Source organism: Stenella coeruleoalba, assembly GCF_951394435.1.
Source record: "Stenella coeruleoalba genome assembly, chromosome: 4".
NCBI classification, from domain to species: Eukaryota; Metazoa; Chordata; class Mammalia; order Artiodactyla; family Delphinidae; genus Stenella; species Stenella coeruleoalba.
Window position 1 is genome coordinate 114,150,095 of NC_137149.1, and position 21,571 is coordinate 114,171,665.

Sequence of the window (21,571 nt, forward strand, 5' to 3'; positions counted from 1 at the left end):
TTTAATTTGTATTTCCCTAATTACTGTTACTTTGAGCGTCTTTTCATATGTTTATTTGTTGTTCGTATGTCTTCTTTGTTGATGTGTGTAATAAAATCTTTGGCCCGTTTTTGTATCTGGTTATTTTGTATCTGAGAAGTACGTATTCTTTATGTATTCTAGATACGATTCCTTATCTCCCAGTCTGTGACTTGCCTTTGTTTTTCCTGTCATTTGAAGCGCAGAAGTTTCTGATGTTAATGAAGCTTCAGTTTACCAATTTTTCCTTCTGTGGTTCCTGCTTTTTATGTCCCGTCTAAGATATCTTTGTCTAACCCACAGTCAAATATTTTCTAAACTTTCTAGTTTTAGCTCCTGTATTTAAGTCTGTTATCGTTTTGGGGATAATTTTCATATATTGGCTAAAGTAAGGGGCAAGATTTATTTTCTTGGCATATGAATATCCGGTTGTTCCAGCAACATTTGTTTAAGAGACTATCCTTTCCATATTAAACGACATTGGTACAACTTCTGTATCTTTAAGTCACCTTTTCCAAGGTGCATTTTTATGTTATGGTATTGTTCCAACAGGTCTGCCAAAGACTGACAGAATATGGAGTTCATTTTCACCGGGTGCACCCTGAGAAAAAGTCACAAACGGGAATACTGCTTGGAGTCTGTTCTAAAGGTGTCCTTGTGTTTGAGGTTCACAATGGAGTTCGCACATTGGTCCTTCGCTTTCCATGGAGGGAAACCAAGAAAATTTCTTTTTCCGTATGTCCATTTTAACCTCTCTTGATTCTACATTTAAATTGGTGTTGTCGATTTCAAATGTAACGTATTAATTGACTTTTCTTAAGCGAACTTTAAAGCCTGGCATTTAGTGGGGCTTATATATGTCTTAATACTATTTAACTCTTCTTTCTTAGTTGTGGGAAGTATTATTGAGATTTTGGTTTTGGTTTTCTCAGAAGGTGATTTTTAAAAGAATTCTTAACTGGTTATATGCTCAATTAACTTTAGTTAAATTACAACCAAGTTGACTTCTCTGTTAATTCAGAACTTATTCTAGGGTACTAATACTTCTCACATGGAGAAAACCCGCTAATGTATTTAAGACTGATAATTATCTTAACCCCAGTGAACTTTGTCGAGTTTAGTAATAGGTCCCTCACAGAACTGTATTTGAATCTCAGTGGTCCAGAGATTTACTGACTTTTATGAACTAGCCTCAGGACTTTCTACAGTTTTAAGTTTTAGTGTGTAGTCTCTGGAGATAAAGTTAGGAAAGCAATTTTTAGAAAATCATGTTTATGAAAGATAATGAACTATAAAGGCATATTTTGATTTTGGAAGTAGGTGGAAAATCTGAACATTGAAGTGTGATTGTCAAACCCCAGAGGTAAATCAAAAATCTGTTCAGGTATTTGTTTTCCTAATGTTATTCAGGGACTACTGACATCTTTAGTTTATATTTGGGCTGAAATATGGTTTCACCAGAACAAACAAAATTTATAAGGTTATAATATCAAAGTCCCAACTGACTGTGGATAATCTTCAACCTAGAGACCTTTGGAATCATTTCTAGACCTGAGGGTTAGTTGGTTGGTTTCCCGTGAAACCCAGAGATACCACTAAGATTACCACATAATAAATGTATTCTCTCAGGAAATCCCAGACCATCCTCATCTTCCCAAGATTGTCAAGATCAGGAAATTACCTAGGTTTAACTTACCTTCCCCAATGAAAATGCTGGCAGAGCAAGTGCCTAGAGGAAACCTTGATGAATTAAATACAAATCTAATTTGGACCAGTTTTAAAAGGGCAGCAAATCAAATAATCATCCAGCATTCAGCCGTCATTTACCAGCTATCACATCAGCCCTGCAATAAAAATAGAACTAGCTGTGATTAGCTCATTTTTAAAGATCTCCAGTAATAAAGAATAGCTCACATTTCCCTGCAAACTATTCCCGTCTTTAACAGAACTTGTTTATCCTGTAGTTCTTTCTCTAACACAGAGTTCTCTTTTTTAAACTCTCATTTTTTCTTCCACTGGCCTCTGGGGAGATGGATAAGTTACCCTTCGCCCTTCTCATCTCTTACAACTGAATTTCCTTAGGCACATTTCTTGTCCAGTCCATCAGTTAACACTTAGGATCAATTATCCTTATGATTTGTTTCAAACCTGTACAGCTTTACGACTGTGGAGTTCAACATCCTTGGGAATTACTTGATAGTGGTTAAATGCACTGTTTGTTAGGAGAAAAATTCCCCAACTATTTGAAGAGTTACTAGGAATGCTACTGGTAGTCAGGATACTAGTTTGGTGCTACTATTGCTTTAACTCCTCTCTAATACTTGCTGATTTCCTTTACTAAAGAAAGAGAGAACAGGGTCCCCGAGATTTCATTGGTAACAACATCTAGCAAGAATTTAATAGTCTTATTTTGTTTTTAAGACCAGGAATTATGAAGATGGCACCTGCATGATTGAAGTTTGAGTAATACTCTGTTATCATATCTTTTGTGAGTCTATGAAATTTGACTTGTCTGAGCCTATTTCTGCATTTGACAGCAAGACAAGGGACATGATATAGAGGAAATAATTTGTACAGTAGAGAAGCCAAGAGCTACAGTAGAATCTAGCTGGGCTTGAGCAATTCTCCAGAGACATTAGTCTTAGATCCCTGACATGTTGAATTCTAGTCTTTTAAGGCATATGGCTCACTGCAAGCCTTACCACATAGGTCGCAATATTTCAGGGTGTCCTCTTACATATGAAACATTCATTTTTAAGAAGCAGGGAGATAAAACTGATTAATGATTCTTTTCCTTTCCCAGAATTTGGCAAGAATCACTGTCTCTAAATATTGATGTGTTTCATCTCTCAGCCCAGCAGTTATGTTATCCGGTGTTTCTGCATTCCAACATTTTCCTTAACTTCCCACATCTTCCATCCCAGCCTTCATGCCACCAAGATTTTTCTTGACTGAATCACAGTGCTTATTACTGCATATTAATATCAGTTTTTGTTGAACTTCATTTTTTTTAATCTAAGACTGTAGAACATATATTTCTTGTAATTTCTTTTTCAAATAGTTTTGGTGTTTGTAAACATTGCAGTAAACTCAAAATATCAGTAATCTTTAAAGGAAACTGTTTCCCTTGCTGGTGGCTGGTATACAGTCTATACAATCTGATTTAGGCTACAGTTTCTAAAAGTGGCAAATAATATTAATTTCATTTATTTCCTAAATTTCTAATAATACAGAGTTATAGTTTTCTATATTTATATTAGATATAGGTCAATGAGTATTCATGCCTAATAATGTGAAGTAAAAATAATATCTGTACTTATTGTTTCTAAAATTTGGTCATGCAATGAAGTGATAGGAAAATATCCTAATTTTAAATACCCTTGATTAATATTGTAGAAAAAGAAAATCACATTGCAGAATACATCAGATGGAATAAAACATGCCTTCCAGACAGACAACAGTAAGATATGCCAGTACCTGCTGCACCTCTGCTCTTCCCAGCATAAGTTCCAGCTGCAAATGAGAGCAAGACAGAGCAACCAAGATGCCCAGGATATCGGTAAGGAGAAGCAAACTGTGTCAGATGACTCCAGGGTAGATGCATGATTTTTGCCACAAACTTTAAAAGAACTTCCACTTTTAGGATGAAAATGACAAGGTATGTAGATGTTAAATGACTAAGTCAAGTTCATAAAGGTGTCATAAATGAAGCTGAGATGTCAACTTCATGTTTATTTTGAAAACAGCACCCCTCATCAGTCAGGGAGTACCTATTGAACTATTTTGTGCTGATTGTTAGGCTAGCTGATGTAAATATTGTAAAAGTTTCAGACACATTCTCTACCCGTAGTAAACTTACACACTGGGAGATAAGACCAACAAACATGAAACAGTAATACACAATAGAGGGTCAAGGTTTCAATAACAGGTTCTATTGTACAGTCTCTGATATACACTACAGGAGGAAAAGGAGATCAGAGGATAGAGTATGTGAGTGGTGGCACTTGAATTGGAATTTTCAGGACAAAAATAATTAAGTAGGTTGACGATAAATGGAAGGGCTTTCCAGATAAGGGAAAGAACATGGGAAACAAGGTGGTGGACTCTGCACCCAGAATGGGAAAGTCATGTACCATAACAGTTTTGGGGGTGACAGATTTCAGTTTTACTTGGTCACGTCCCTGTTCTGAGACTGACGTGAGTAACCATAGTACCAATATAAGTGCTCAGGAGAGCGGTTTCAGTTCCTTTTGAAAAGGAACCAACAGAAGAAACCAATTTAGCTCTGAAGAAAATCTCAGTCAGAACTGAAATATTTAAAGCTTACTCTGCAAGACCACATGTAGAGATTAAAGTTGTAGAAAGTCTAGTTCTGCATATTAAATTCTTATAGACTTCAGTGAAACACTTTTTTAATCAAGAATTTGATTAAAAATTAAATGTAATGGCACTGATGACTTTGTGCAGCAGAGCCCTATGAATTCTTTATCCGAAACTTTCCATGTAGGATCAGACTGGGGTGATGGCAACCTATGAATAAATGTTTCTCAGCCTTTCAGAATCAAGATGGTAGGGGCTGTATACTGATTAAAAATGAAGATTCCAGAAACCTATGTGACACTTAGTGAATCACAGTCTTTGGGCATTGGGTCCCTGGAATCTGCATTTTAACAGGCTTTCCTCAGTAGTGATTTTATGCATGCTACAATATGATAACTGTTGCTGTAATCTCATTATTCCTTTTCTTTCCCTGCTTTGCTCTGCTAAAAAATTTGTATGCTCTTATATATTTTCAAAGTATAGTGAAATATACAGAATGAAGTAAGTCAGAAAGAGAAAAACAAATACCGTATGCTAACACATATATATGGAATCTAAAAAACAAAACAAAAAAATGGTCATGAAGAACCTAGGAACAAGATGGGAATAAACACGCAGACCTACTAGAGAATGGACTTGAGGATACGGGGAGGGGAAAGGGTAAGCTGGGACAAAGTGAGAGAGTGGCATGGACATATATACACTACCAAATGTAAAATAGATAGCTAGTGGGAAGCAGCCGCATAGCACAGGGAGATCAGCTCGGTGCTTTGCGACCACCTAGAGGGGTGGGATAGGGAGGGTGGGAGGGAGGGAGACGCAAGAGGGAAGAGAGATGGGGATATATGTATAGGTATAACTGATTCACTTTGTTATAAAGCAGAAACTAACATACCATTGTAAAGCAATTATACTCCAATGAAGATGTTAAAAAAAAAAAAAAAAGAGAAGCCACTGCAATGAGAAGCCTGTGCACCACAAGGAAGAGTAGCCCCCGCTCGCTGCAACTAGAGAAAGCCTGCGCGCAGCAACAAAGACCCAGCGCAGCCAAAAATAAGTAAATAAAATAAATAAATTTTTTTAAAAAGTATAGTGAAATAAACTTATGAGAGCCATTGATATGCCTACTTAGATTAATATTCTATTCAAGTCAGAATTGAAAAATTGAAGGTTACATTATTATAGATGTGGTATAGGGTGCTATAGTGAAGAGTCAGAAGACAAAACTATGAACCAGCTTTCCACCCTCAGCATTTCAATGATATATTGTGGTAGTTAAGAACATGAACTGTGGGGCAAGACTGCCAGTGTTCAAACCACGCTCTCTTACTTGCAAACTCTGAAACCGTGGGCAGGCGACTCAAACTCTCTGCCTTAGTTTCCCATCTGGTAAAATGATTATCATAATGATAATACCAACATCATAAGGTTATTGTGAAGACGAAATGAATTCATACATGTAAAAGTGCCGGCACAAAATACGTATTGAATAAATATTCATTATCCTTCTTGTCATCAACATTGTTTTACCACGACTACCACTAGTTATAGTAGTAGTAGGATGACCTTAGGAAAGGAACTGACGTTTTGAGGTCTCATTTTCTTCACCCATGAAGTGGGAATGTTCTACATATCTCAGTTTTCCCCCTAAGAACACAACTATGTATCCTTAAATTCATATGTAAAAGGACTTTACGATGGTATTATCTACATCTATTCCCTGATTTTCTTAAGCATCGAAAGGAATTATTTTCTGCTTGGAAGCAGCTTAGAAGTAACTACCTGCCTACTTAACTGTCTGTACTAGACAAGTGAAAATAACCGGTGTTATCTATTGGAGGTTGATGGGGTCACAAGTGTATGTTGCTTCTTTAGAGTCATAGGATATGGGTGATAGAAAGAACCTTAGAGGCCATTAAGTCCAAAATTTTACTGATGAGGAAACAGGTTCAGAGAAAAGAGTGTCTCACTTAACCTCATAGTTAGAAGTCAAAGGAGACTAGAACGTGATCTCTTAATTCCTAATCCAGTAGTCTTTCTATTTGATAAGTTTCCAAAGAACTAATTTGCATGGAATTAAGATTAATAATCATTTACTGAGCACTTGCTACATGCTAGGTGCTGTGGGTTACAAAAATAAATGAAGCCTCTCTCCTCAAAAGAGCATACAATTTAGTTGATGATATAAGGAAATACAAAACAAGTACAAGAGACTGAATAGTAGCACAGTGTGGATTGCAGACTGAGTGTGGAACTAACAAAGACTTTGAGTTCAAATTTGAAACATTAGTAATAGGATGTAGGTTCATTCTAATGTCCTTTCCCATCCTGGTGGTCCATGTTGGAATCCTTTCCAGGTGAAGGGCAGTAGGACAGTAGATAAGTGGGTGGTTTATTATTCCATCCCATGGATATGTGCAATGCTTTAAATTCTACCCAGGAATGAGCTATGAATGGATTTGAATAGCATAATCCTCGGTATGTTTACAAAACAGATATAACCTAAGCTGAACTGATGGTCCCTATGCCTGCCAAAGTTTGGTCTACATTTTCCTTTAGGGTGAAGAAAACTTTTGGGTATAGAGGCATTTCCCAGTAGTTGAATCTGTTTAAGGCTCAGTTTTTGCGTCTTTGAATAAAGTCTGCTCTCAAAGTAAAAGAAAATAGAATTAATGTTATCTGCTCTCATAAAAACTCCTATTTGAAGCTAAAGATTATACTGGGAATTTTAAAACAAAAGGGTTTTTTTTAATTGTTATGTTTTAACTTGGTGTCCACTTCTACTTCAGAGAAAGAATGTTGAATTTTCCTGGTGATGAGACATGTTTTTTTTTGTTTTTTTTTTTTAATTTCCCCTTTTGTAAGGACATTTACATTTATATAGGAAATTTCCTTATTTCTTTTTTTTTTTTTTTTTTTTTTTTTCCCTGTACGCGGGCCTCTCACTGTTGTGGCCCTTCCCATTGCGGAGCACAGGCTCCGGACGAGCAGGCCCAGTGGCCATGGCTCACGGGCCCAGCCGCTCCGCGGCATGTGGGATCTTCCCGGACCGGGGCACGAACCCGTGTTCCCTGCATCGGCAGGAGGACTCCCAACCACTGCGCCACCAGGGAAGCCCGAGACATGTTTTTGTTTTTTTTTTTTAATATCTTTATTGGAGTATAATTGCTTTACAGTGTTGTGTTAGTTTCTGCTGTACAAGAAAGTGAATCAGCTATATGTATACATATATCCCCATATCCCCTCCCACTTGAGCCTCCCTCCCACCCTCCCTATCCCACCCCTCTAGGTCGTCACAAAGCGTTGAACTGATCTCCCTGTGCTATGCAGCAGCTTCCCACCAGCCATCCATTTTACATTTGGTACTGTATATATGTCAATGCTACTCTCTCACTTCTCCCAGCTTCCCCTTCCCTCCCTGTGTCCTCAAGAGACATGTTTATTTAAACTTCATTCTGATGTATGAATATGAAAGAGTTGCATTGTTTTCCTATCTGTTTACACCTGAGATGAAATATTGATTATTAATCTTCCTAGGAATTAGAAGATAAATGAAACAGAATCTTAAGATCTAAATCAGCAACATTTGACATTCTCTTTTTAAAAAACAAGTTTTCGCAGCTGTTTTACATAGTGGTCAAGCTGTATTGGTACTTTCCATGGGGAGACCAATTGGGGTGCCTTCTGATGTGGATTACTAATGCATGAACAGCCAAACCATTTGAAATTCTATGCTTCTGGTCCTTTATATACATGAAAGGATCTTGATGCCAAAATTCTGTGATGCAGTGCTTTCGTTTATAGCCTCAAATGTTCCAATACTGACATGACATTTGTTCTCACAAAACAGAATAGCCAATCACTTGTTATAAGGTATCTCTAAATTTGACCCCTAAAAGAATACTTTGGATATGTATTTAGGAGTGAAAGGAATTTAAGCATAAAGAGAACCCCAGCTCCTTAATCATGTTAATTAACAGAAACAAAAAAGACAAGTAATGTGAGGTTCTCTTGTGGCCCCTGGGCCTCAGTTAAATCAGGAAAAGTCTACAAGGTGGGGAGGTGGTATTGGCATAGTAATGAAATGACAGAAAATAGGCCATAAAAGGCTTTTGTTTCCGCTTGGGGGTTTGGGGTTTTGGGGTTTTGGGGTTTTTGTTTTGCGGAGTTGCAGAGCACAGGCTCTGGACGCGCAGGCCCAGCGGCCACGGCTCACGGGCCTAGCCGTTCCGCGGCATGTGGCATCTTCCCGGACCGGGGCACGAACCCATGTCCCCTGCATCAGCAGGCGGACTCTCAACCACTGCGTCACCAGGGAAGCCCTGTTTGTTTGTTTTTTAGTAGTAGTTTTATTGAGACCTAATTCACATACCATACAATTTAACCACTTAAAGTGCACAATTCAATGATTTTTAGTATATCCACATTGTTAACAGAGTTGTGCGAACATCACCACAATCTGCCATAAGCTTTTAAAAATATAATAAGAACTTTTTCTCTGGGCAAAACTCTCCTCTGCACAGCTCTTTTCAGGCATGATCTCACTATATTGGCCTATCCAGGTTTTATCTCTCCCTCTCCCCATCCTTGGTTTGCTGGTATTTTAGCAGAGACACTACTAGCGATAAAATTTTCTCTGTCAAATGTCATTCTCCTTCCTAACTGAAAACTGTATTGGGGTCAGCAAGCCTGAATGAAACCCAAACATTATTAGATCCAGGAAAATCACTAGATGAAATAAGGCAATGCTGACCAGGCCCTGGCTGTGAGAAAGCTACAAGGATGGAGAGATGGTATGAAAACCAGAATCTTCCAACCTCCTTTTTAAAATCCTCGATTGCCACTCTTTGAAAGCTACCTACTTCTGATGGCAATCAAAATGATTAAAAATTGCATGCTGTTTTTTATTTATTAAAATAGCTTTTCTCATAAAAGGTTCTATGGTGTTTTCATCGTGTAAAGCAATCCTATTTCCTTGTAGAGAAAGCTTCATTTAGGAGCCTGAATCTCCAAGCAGAGTCCGTTAGAGGATTTAATATGGGACGAGCAATCAGCACTGGTAGTCTGGCCAGCAGCACCCTGAACAAACTTGCCGTTCGACCTCTGTCAGTTCAAGCTGAGATTCTGAAGAGGCTATCCTGCTCAGAGCTGTCGCTTTACCAGCCATTGCAAAACAGTGCAAAAGAGAAGAGTGACAAAGCTTCTTGGGAGGAAAAGCCTAGAGGGATGAGTAAATCATACCACGATCTGAGTCAGGCCTCTCTCTATCCTCATCGGAAAAATGTCATTGTTAACATGGAATCCCCACCACAAACCATTGCGGAGTTGGTAGGAAAACCGTTTCACCAGATGGCGAGATCTGATACGGAATCTTTGGCAGGACTCACAAAACTTAATAAGTAAGAACATACTTAACTAACCCAAACTACATATTTGTAAATTCTGCATTTCCTACTTTTGTTTTTGTTTTGACAATTTATTATTTTCATCATACTTTTTTACACTGACACTTCCCCCCCACCTTCCTTTTCCCTCTTTAGTTCAAAGTCTATTGCAAGTTTAAATAGAAGTCCTGAAAGGAGGAAACAGGAATCAGACTCCTCATCCTTTGAAGACCCTGGTCAAGCATATGTTATAGGTCAGCATAAACAAGCTTACCTTCTTTCTCCCTTACCTCATGCTCATAATGAAGTGAATGAGACAATGTTAACTACCAGGAAATTATTTTTGGTTGTATGTCCTAATTACCAAAACTTTTTGTGAATATAAAATTTTAGGCTACTTAAAAAGTACCAAGTCAAATCAAAAATTGATTTAACAAGTGATTACCTCATGGCACAGACTGTTAGCTTTCTCTTGGTCACAGTTAAAGGCCATGACATTCTTACCAAGAGAACCCAGGTAGTCTGGTGCCATGGCTTTGGATAGCCTTCCTTTGGATTTTCCTTACAGTCTGTGAGAGTAGACTCCACTGAGCTATATTTTTTTTTAAGAAAAGTTTATTTAGATTACTTTCAGAATTGAATTGTGTCTAGAAAGAGATAGTTTTATGCAATGTGCTATGGTTGTTAGGTAGAAATTCTTAGTTGATTTAAGTTTTCTCAATTTCTCCCAGCTAGCTGGGGCCTATGAACTATTTAAGTATAGACAGAAGTTGTTTGTGTTTATAAATACACACTACCTTATAAGATAAACAGAAGGATTCCTGTTGTTTTGTGCATCTTAAAAGCGAACTGCATGGGAATCAATCTTTTAGAAAAGTAGATATTTAAGCACAGAGGTCTGAATGACTACTCAGAATAGGAAACAGCTGGGCAGACAAGCAGTCAACAAGGATACCCTTTTCTATGGTTGTTTTACTAAATAATACTAATTAACTCTCCCTTGGAACTAAGTGTGATCATAACTATACAAAGTTAAAAAGTATTTTCTCACACTGTAATTGGATTGGGGATATGTGGAGTAAATGAAGTCAAAGAGAACTACACTATAATTGATAAATATTTATGGAAGGCCACATTACTTTATTAATACAGGTTTCCACAGCTTTCAGAGATTATACTATCATCAATTTAAATTGAATTGGTTAAAAAAACTTTAAACAGATGAAAGACAAGACTCCATCTTATAGGTCACCCTATGCGTTGAAAATAGCCTAAAAAGACACTGATTTAATCTTTCAGAAAATAATTTTCGAAGTGTATTCATATATAATGGGATCTCTTATAGATTCTAAGCTATTTTCATTAGGAAGGCTTTGTTCTACATAAAAATTCATCACATATCAGATATAGAGTAGTGAATATTCCATAGAAAAACACAAGTAAAATAAAATTCAACCATAAAAAAATTATTTTCTGCATTTGTTTTTGGTTGATTATTCATTCTTATCGAATATTGAACTTTCTTTTAACATTTGAACAGATACTTTTAAAACTCATTTTAGTTTCATCATTTCATATATGACATCAAAATGTCATTGTCAGAAACAGTACATTTGTGTTTAAATTTATTCTGCAAAACAAGTTGATATGCTTAACTTGGACATTAGAAGTAGTAAAAAAGAAAAAAAAAAGCCCATTGTGGGGAGACAAGTTATTTTTCTGAGTGTAAATAAAAGAAATTGTTGCTGTCTTAATGTTTTGTTGATTTTTATGAATTTATCAGAAGAAATTACTTCTGTATATAGTATCTGACCATTTTTAAACTGTCTAATAATTTAATTTATACCACAGGAATGACTTTGCCTAGTTCTGGAAATTCTTCATCCCAAGTACCCTTAAAAGAAAATGGTAGGTTTACAAAATGTTTTTCCCCTCATTTCCATCATAATTTTTCTCTTGTACCTTGTAAGATAGTCATGGGCCTAATAAAGAGCTTTCAATTCCATGTCAAGGATTTTAGGCCTTACATTGGAGTCAGAAGAGAGTTGTGGTTTTCAGCATCTCAGTGATGTGATGGGACCTGTAATTTAGACTAATGTTGATGAACTAGAGAAATGACAAATTCGAGATAAGGACACTAATTGGGGAGCTAAGGTAGCTTAGGTGGGAGATAATTTTGATTGCAAAGCGTTTTAACTGAGGGATGCGTCAACTGAATCTTGAAATAAAAGGAGTATTTATTCAGGTAGAATGGTGTGGATAAGTATTCCAGACCAAGGGCATAGTGTGATCAAAGACATGCAGACATGTGAGAAGATAACAGATTCAGAGAGATGTAAGAATCTCAGTATGGAGTTATGCTGGGGCCAGAGTGAAGGTCAAAAACTAAATGGTGACCAGCTTTGAGTCTTATCATAAATCTTTTGGGAAGAATTTGAAGACTTTAAATGTTGAGATTAATAGTTTAGAAAGAATCTAAGAAGAAACAAAATTGTAGGAAAAAAACTTTGTGCAATGACTTGAAGGTCAGTGGGTTCACAATTTTTATAATTTAGGTTACAAAATACTTTCATGTACATTATTTGATTTTTTCTAACAACCTTCATGGGTATAAAGAATATTATTATCACTATGTATATACATCTTTCCTCCAAAAATGTTTAAGTTTTACCCTCAAATTCTTAAAGTTGAAATAATCAGAAGCCTCATGAGAAGAAAGCAAATATGCTGATCACAAGTATTAATATAGTTAAACTTTGATGAAGCTTTAAGTTTAGCTCTCATTTTCCTGAGAGCCAAGGCAAAAATGAAGGCATGCGAATTAGTTGAACCATATGAAACTGTTGTTTTTGTAGGTCACAGCTGTCAGACATCAGTAAGCTATTTTGTATAATTCTCATTCTCTGATAGAAATACACATACCAGTTCTTCAAGAGAGGAACATTTTTCTTGGAAGCAAAATTGTGTCCAAAAGTAAATCTTTTTACTTTTATAATATCTTAAATACTCATAGCAAATGAAAGATTTTTTCATCTCCTATTTTTTAATGTATTAATCCTTAAAAAACCTGAGGGCATACCATTAAAGAAAAAGTCAGTTTATACTTAGACCTAAGTTACTAAGACCTTGTCATATAGCTTTTTGATGACCAAATGTCTTACATGGACTGAAGTTAGAATACCTCTGTACCTAAAATAGGTCAGTTATTAACATGTCCATAACAGTTGTACTTATTGACTGACAGTTATTTAGTGCTTACTATGTGCCAAACACTGTTCTAAGCACGTTATGTTTCTCTCTCAATCCCCACAACAATCCTATGAGCCAGAACTAATGCTACTTCCTTTTCACAGATGAGAAGCCAAAACACAGAAAGGTAGAGTTGCATAGTAGGTCATGGAGCTGGCAAATGCTGGGGCCATGATTTGAATGCAGGATGTCTGTTTCCAGAGCCTATGCTCTAATCCACTCTTTAGACTGTCTCCTAGTATAATAATGCCTAATTATTTTTAGGTATTATTTCTCCCAGCTAAACTTTTGAAATAAGCTGGATAATAATCTATTCAAGGATGAGAGCCTGAAATGTGTTTTTACCTAGGTTCTAACGGAAAAGAATATGAATTTACATTGGGTACCAAATGAACATCATGTGCAGGGTGGGATCTGTGTTTAAACCTCCAGGCACTCATCTTCCCACCTGCCCACTACAGAGGGGCCAACCCACCTTCCCATGGAGGTGTTCCCCAGTTGGCTTATAGACAAGTTTATATTTTCTTCAAAATTCTCCTTCAGTCTGTCCAAGTAGCCCTGAATTAGTGCTCTGTTGAGAATTGAGTTTTGACATAATAGAGCATGGCAAACATGTTTTTCCACATAAGGTAACTGAAGATTAAAAAGTTAAATTACTTGCCTGTTGGTCAAATATAGGACTTTTTATTCTCATTTCAGTGTTTTTCGTTGCTGAACAAGATTATTAAGAGAAAATTAGAAATGAGCATTAGTTAATACTGAATTATTTATCACTTAATACAAAGACCAATGAATAAAATTCAGTCTTAACCTTTTACAACTTTCAGAGACCCATAAAGAGTGTGAAACTTAGAAGATAAAAGAAGAAAGGCAGGAGTCTTCCAATCTCATGAAATAAATATGGAAAGGATTCCAATCCTTTGATTAATTGTGATTTCCAAAAAGAAATAAAGGTTGCTTAACCTTTCAAAAAATGGCACATGTTATAACAGTTCTTTTTTTCTAATTATAGTTGATTTACAATATTATATTAGCTTCCAGTGTTCAACGTAGTGATTCAGTATTTTATACTCCATTAAAAGTTACAGTGGCTATAATTCCCTGTGCTGTACAGTATATCCTTGTTGCTTATCTATTTTATACATGGTAGTTTATATCTTATTCCCATACCCCTATCTTGACCCTCCCCACTTCCGTCTCCCCACTGGTGACTAGTAGTTTGTTTTCTATATTTATGAGTCTGTTTTTGTTTTGCTATAGACATTTATTTGTTTTTTTGTGTTTTTTTTGCGATACGCGGGCCTCTCACTGTTGTGGCCCCTCCCGTTGCGGAGCACAGGCTCCGGACGCGCAGGCTCAGCGGCCATGGCTCACGGGCCCAGCCGCTCCGCGGCATGTGGGATCTTCCCGGACCGGGACACGAACCCGTGTCCCCTGCATTGGCAGGCGGACTCTCAACCACTGCGCCACCAGGGAAGCCCTATTTGTTTTATTTTTTAGATTCCACGTATAACTGACATCATACGGTATTTGTATTTTCTGTCAGACTTATTTCGCTAAGCACAATATTCTCTAGGCCCATCCAAGTTGCTGCTAATGGCAGAATTTCATTCTTTTTTTATGGCTGACCAGTACTGCACTGTATATAGATATATATACCACATCTTCTTTATCCATTCATCTGTTGATGGACAGTTGGGTTGCTTCTGTAACTTAGATACTTGTAAATAGTGTTGCTATGAACCTTGGGGTGCATGTATATTTTTGAATTAGTGGTTTTGTTTTTTCTGGCTATATACCCAGTAGTGGAATTGCTGGGTCATATGGTAGTTCTGTTTTTAGTTTTTTGAGAAACATCCATACTGTTTTCCATAGTGGCTGCACCATTTTACATTCCCACCAACAGTGTACAAGGATTCCCTTTTTGCCACACTCTCAACAACATTTATTATTTGTAGACTTTTTGATTGTAGGTAGCCATTCTGAGAGATGTGAGGTGATAGTTCATTGTGATTTTAATTTGCATTTCTGATGATTACTGATTTCAAGCATATTTTCATGTGCCTGTTGACCATTTGTATGTCTTCTTTGGAAAAATGTCTATTTAGATCTTCTGCCTGTGTTTTTTATTTGGTTGGTTTTTTTAATATTGAATTGTATGTGTTATTTATTTATTTTGGCTATTACCCCTTGTTGGTCATATCATTTGCAAATATTTTCTCCCATTCAGTAGGTTGTCTTTTCATTTTGTCAATGGTTTCCTTTGCTTTGCAAAAGTTTTTAAGTTTAATTAGGTCCTATTTGTTTATTTTGGCTTTTATTTCTTTTGCCTTAGGAGACAGACCCAAAAAAATATTGCTACAATTTATGTCAAAGTATGTTCTGCCTATGTTCTCATCTAGGAGTTTTATGGTTTCCAGGTCTTACATTTAGGTATTTGATCCATCTGTGGTTTATTTTTGTATATGGTATGAGGAAATGTTCTAATCTCATTCTTTTACATGTAGCATTCCAGTTTTTTCAGCAACACTTATTGAAGAGACTTGTCATTTCTCAATTGTATATTTTTGCCTCTTTTGCCATAGAGTAATTAATCATAGGTGCATGGGTTTATTTCTGGGTTGTCTATTCTGTTCCATTGATCTATGTGTCTGCTTTTGTGCCAGTATCATGGTATTTTGATTACTATAGCTTTGTAGTATAATCTGAAGTCTGAGAAGATGATGTCTCCAGCTTTGTTATTTTTTTCTCAGAATTGCTTTGGCAATTCAGGGTCTTCTGTGGTTCCATATAAATTCTAGGATTATTTCTTCTAGTTCTGTGAAAAATGTCATGGGTATTTTGCTATGGATTTCATTAAATCTGTAAAGTGCTTTGGGTAGTATGGCCATTTTAACAATATTAATTCTTCCAGTCCAAGAGCACAGGATATCTTTCCATTTCTTTGTATCATCTTCAGTTTCCTTTATCAGTGTTTCATAGTTTTCAGAGTGTAGGTCATTCACCTCCTTGGTTAAATTTGTTCCTAGTTTATTCTTTTTGATGTGATTTTAAACAGAATTTTTTGTTTGTTTGTTTGGTTTTGGGGGTTTTTTTATTTTAACTTTCTCTTTCTGATAGTTCATTATTAGAGTATAGAAAAGCAACCGATTTCTGTATATTAATCTTCTGTCCTGCAACTTTACTGAATTCATTTATTAGTTTTTTGGTGGAAACGTTAGGATTTTCTATTTAAAGTATCATGTCATCTGCAAATAGTGACAGTTTTACTTCTTCCCTTCCAATATATAGATGCCTTTTATTTCTTTTTTCTCTGATTGTTGTGGCTAGGACTTCATTGCTATGTTCAATAGAAGTGGCAAGAGTGGTCATCCTTGTCTTGTTCCTGAATTTACAGGAAAGGCTCAGCTTTTCACTGTTGAGTATGATGTTAGCTGTGAGTTTGTCGTAACTGACTTTTATTATGTTGAGATATGTTCCCTCTATACCAAATTTGATGAGAGTTTTTATCATGAAAGGATGTCGAATTTTGTCAAATGCTTTTTCTGTGTCTATTGAGATGATCATGTGAATTTTATCCTTCCTTCTGCTAATGTGATATGTCACATTGATTGATTCGTGAAAGGTAAACAATCCCTGTGTCCCTGGAATAAATCCAACTTGATCATGATGCACAGTCCTTTTTATATATTCTTGCATTTGGTTTGCTAATATTTTGTTGAGAATTTTTACATCTGTATTAGATACAAATGGTATAATGGATGGTGGCCTCATAGAATGAATTTGGGAGTGTTCTGTCCTCTTCAACTTTGGGGAATAGTATAGGTATAAGTTCTTCTTTATATGTTTGGTAGAATTTCCCTGTGAACTGTCCAGTCCTGAACTTTTGTTTGCTGGGAGGTATTTTGTTGTTGTTGTTGTTGTTTTAATTATAAATTCAGCTTTACTACTACTGATCAATGCATTCAATTTATCCACTTCTTCTTGACTCAGTCTTGGCAGGCTGTATGTTTCTAGAAGTTTGTCCATTTCTTCTAAGTGGTCCAGTTTGTTGGCATGTAACTATAATATTCTCTTATGATTTTTTCTATCTCTGTGGTATTGGTTGTAATTTCTCCTTTTTCATTTCTTATTTTATTTATTGGTTCTTCTCTTTTCTTCTTGGTTAGCCTGGCTAAAGTTTTTTTGTTTTTTTTTTTTTTGTATCATCTTTATTGGAGTATAATTGCTTTACAATGTTGTGTTACTTTCTGCTGTATAACGAATTGAACTAGCTGTATGTATACATATATCCCCACATCACCTCCCTCTTGTGTCTCCCTCCCACTCTCCCTATCTCACCCCTCTAGGTGGTCACAAAGCACCGAGCTGATCTCCCTGTGCTATGCAGCTGCTTCCCACTAGCTATCTGTTTTACATTTGGTAGTGTATGTATGTGCATGCTACTCTCACACTTCATCCCAGCTTACCCTTCCCCCTCCCCATGTTCTCAAGTGCATTCTCTATGTCTGTGTCTTTATTCCTGTCCTGCCCCTAGGTTCATGAGAACCTTTTTTTTTTTTTTAAGATTCCATATGTATGTGTTGTTTTTCTCTTTCTGGTTTATTTCACTCTGTATGACAGACTCTAAGCCCATCCACCTCATTACAATTAGTTCAAATTTGTTTCATTTATGGCTGAGTAATATTCCATTGTATATATATTCCACATCTTGTTTATCCATTCATCTGTCGATGGACACTTCGGTTGCTTCAATGTCCCGGCTATTGTAAATAGTGCTGCAATGAAAATTGTGGTACATGACTCTTTTTTTTTTTCTTTCTTTCTTTTCTTTTTCTTCTTTTTATTGGCTGCGTTGGGTCGTCGTTGCTGCACACAGGTTTTCTCTAGTTGCGGAGAGCAGGGGCTACTCTTTGTTGCGGTGCACGGGCTTCTCATTGCAATGGCTTGTCTTTGTTGTAGAGCACGGGCTCTAGGCACATAGGCTTCAGTAGTTGCGGTGCATGGGCTCAGTAGTTGTGGGTCACGGGCTCTAGAGTGCACGCTCAGTAGTTGTGGCACACGGGCTTAGTTGCTTCATGGCATGTGGGATCTTCCTGGACCAGGCCTCAAACCTGTATCTCCTGCATTGGCAGGCAGATTCTTAACCACTGTGCCACCAGAGAAGTCCCAGCATGACTACTGTTGAATTATGGTTTTCTCAGGGTATATGCCCATTAGTGGGATAGCTGGGTCATATAGTGGTTCTATTTTTGGTTTTTTAAGGAAACTCCATACTGTTCTCCATAGTCACTCTATCAATTTATATTCCTACCAACAGTGCAAGAGTGTTCCCTTTTCTCCACACCCTCTCCAGCATTCATTGTTTGTAGATTTTTTGAAATGGCCATTCTGACTGCTGTGAGGTGATACGTCATTGTAGTTTTGATTTGCATTTCTCTAATGATTAGTAATGTTGAGCATTCTTTCATGTGTTTGTTGGCAATCAACAAACACATCTCCATCTGTTTGTTTGTATATCTGCTTTGGAGAAATGTCTGTTTAGGTCTTCTGCCCAGTTTTGGATTGGGATGTTTGTTTTTTGATATTGAGCTGCATGAGCTGCTTGTATATTTTGGAGATTAATCCTTTGTCAGTTGCTTTGTTTGCAAATATTTTCTCCCATTCTGACGGTTGTCTTTTTGTCTTATTTATGGTCTCCTTTGCTGTGCAAAAGCTTTGAAGTTTCATTAGGTCCCATTTGTTTATTTTTGTTTTTATTTCCCTTACTCTAGGAGGTGGGTCAAAAAGGATGTTGCTGTGATTTATGTCGTAGAGTGTTCTGCCTATGTTTTCCTCTGAGAGTTTTATAGTGTCAGGCCTTACATTTAGGTCTTTAATCCATTTTGAGTTTATTTTTGTATATGGTGTTAGGGAGTGTTCTAATTTCATTCCCTTACATGTAGCTGTCCAGTGTTCCCATCACCACTTATTGAAGAGGTTGTCTTTTTTCCACTGTATATTCTTGTCTCCTTTATCAAAGATAAGGTGACTGTATGTGCGTGCGTTTATCTCTGGGCTTTCTATCCTGTTCCATTGATCTATATTTCTCCTTTTGTGCCAGAACTGTACTGTCTTGACTACTGTAGCTTTGTACTATAGTCTGAAGTCAGGGAGCCTGATTCCTCCAGCTCCGTTTTTCTTTCTGAAGATTGCTTTGGCTATTTGGGGTCTTTTGTGTTTCCATATAAATTGAAATTTTTTTCTTCTGGTTCTCTGAAAAATGTCATTGCTAGTTTGATAGGGATCACATTGACTGTAGATTGCTTTGGGTAGTAGGGTCATTTTCACAATATTGAGTCTTCCAATCGAAGAACATGGTATATCTCTCCATCTGTTTGTATCATCTTTAATTTCTTTCATCAGTGTCATAGTTTTCTGCGTACAGGTCTTTTGTCTCCTTAGGTTAGTTTATTCCTAGGTATTTTATCCTTTTTGTTGCAGTGGTAAATGGGAGTGTTTCCTTAATTTCGCTTTCAGATTTTTCATCATTAGTGTATAGGAATGCAAGAGATTTCTGTGCATTAATTTTGTATCCCGCTACTTTACCAAATTTATTGATTAGCTCTAGTGGTTTTCTGGTAGCATCCTTAGGGTTCTCTATGTATAGTATCATGTCATCTGCAAACAGTGACAGTTTTACTTCTTCTTTTCCAATTTGTATTCCTTTTATTTCCTTTTCTTCTCTGATTGCTGTGGCTAAAATTTCCAAAACTATGTTGAATAATAGCGGTGAGTGAGCAACCTTGTCTTGTTCCTGATCTTAGAGGAAATGGTTTCAATTTTTCACCATTGGGAACGATGTTGGTGGTGGGTTTTTCATATATGGCCTTTATTATGTTGAGGAAATTTCCCTCTATGCCTACTTTCTGGAGAGTTTTTATCAGAAATGGGTGTTGAATTTTGTCAGAAGCTTTTTCTGCATCTATTGAGATGATCATATGATTTTTATTCTTCGGTTTGTTAATATGGTTTATCACATTGATTGATTTGTGTATATTGAAGAATCCTTGCATTCCTGGGATAAACTCCACTTGATCATGGTGTGTGATCCTTTTAATGAGCTGTTGGATTCTGTTTGCTAGTATTTTGTTGAGGATTTTTGCATCTATGTTCATCAGTGATACTGGCCTGTAGTTTTCTTTTTTTGAAACATCTTTGTCTGGTTTTGGTATCAGGGTGATGGTGGCCTTGTAGAATGAGTTTGGGAGTGTTCCTCCCTCTGCTATATTTTGCAAGAGTTTGAGAAGGATAGGTGTTAGCTCTTCTCTAAATGTTTGATAGAATTCGCCTGTGAAGCCATCTGGTCTTGGGCTTTTATTTGTTGGAAGATTTTTAATAACAGTTTCAATTTCAGTGCTTGTGATTGGTCTGTTTATATTTTCTATTTCTTCATGGTTCGGTCTCGGAAGGTTGTGCTTTTCTAAGAATTTGTCCATTTCTTCCATGTTGTCCATTTTATTGGCCTATAGTTGCTTGTAGGAATGTCTCATGATCATTTGTATTTCTGCAGTGTCAGTTGTTACTTCTCCTTTTTCATTTCTAATTCTTTCGATTTGAGTCTTCACCCTTTTTTTTGTGATGAATCTGGCTAACGGTTTATCAATTTTATCTTCTCAAAGAACCAGCTTTTAGTTTTATTGTTCTTTGCTATCATTTCCTTCATTTCTTTTTCATTTATTTCTGATATGATTTTTATGATTCCTTCTGCTAACTTTGGGTTTTTCTGTTCTTTTTTCTCTAATTGCTTTAGGTGTAAGGTTAGGTTGTTTATTTGAGATGTTTCTTGTTTCTTGAGATAGTCTTGTATTTGCTGTAGACTTCCCTCTTAGAACTGCTTTTGCTGCATCCCATAGGTTTTGGGTCCTCATGTTTTCATTGTCATTTGTTTCTAGGTATTTTTTGATTTCCTCTTTGATTTCCTCAGTGATCTCTTCGTTATTGAGTAGTGTATTGTTTAGCCTCCCTGTGTTTGTATTTTTTACACTTTTTATCTAGTCTCATAGCATTGTGGTTGGAAAAGATACATGATGCAATTTCAATTTTCTTAAATTTACCAAGGCTTAATTTGTGACCCAAGATATGGTCTATCCTGGAGAATGTTCCATGAGCACTTGAGAAGAAAGTGTATTGTGTTGTTTTTGGATGGAATGTCCTATAAATATCAATTAATTCCATCTTGTTTAATGTGTCATTTAAAGCTTGGGTTTCCTTTTTTATTTTCATTTTGGATGATCTGTCCATTGGTGAAAGTGGGGTATAAAAGTCCCCTACTCTTATTGTATTACTGTCAATTTCCCCTCTTATGGCTGTTAATATTTGCCTTATGTTTTGAGGTGCTCCTATGTTGGGTGCATAAATATTTACAATTGTTATATCTTCTTCTTGGATTGATTCCTTAATCATTATGTAGTGTCCTTCTTTGTCTCTTGTAATAGTCTTTATTTTAAAGTATGTTTTGTCTGATATGAGGATTGCTACTCCAGCTTTCTTTTGATTTCCATTTGCATGGAAAATCTTTTTCTATCCCCTCACTTTCTGTCTGTATGTGTCCCTCTGTA

At 36.5% G+C, this 21,571-nt stretch overlaps 1 protein-coding gene across 12 annotated transcripts in view; it reads left to right on the forward strand.

The window, feature by feature from the left end:
• The window catches only part of PTPN13 (protein tyrosine phosphatase non-receptor type 13), a 235,670-nt gene that overhangs the window by 147,842 nt on the left and 66,257 nt on the right, over positions 1-21,571 (forward strand). For 10 of the 12 annotated variants that reach the window (XM_079919591.1, XM_079919595.1, XM_079919598.1 and 7 more), the window contains 5 exons: positions 571-753; positions 3,415-3,577; positions 9,320-9,737; positions 9,879-9,976; positions 11,574-11,630. In XM_079919591.1, the coding sequence (XP_079775717.1) occupies positions 571-753; positions 3,415-3,577; positions 9,320-9,737; positions 9,879-9,976; positions 11,574-11,630 (919 nt within the window). The remainder of the gene's footprint in view (positions 1-570; positions 754-3,414; positions 3,578-9,319; positions 9,738-9,878; positions 9,977-11,573; positions 11,631-21,571) is intronic. The other 2 variants (XM_079919588.1, XM_079919589.1) reach the window with 1 other exon arrangement.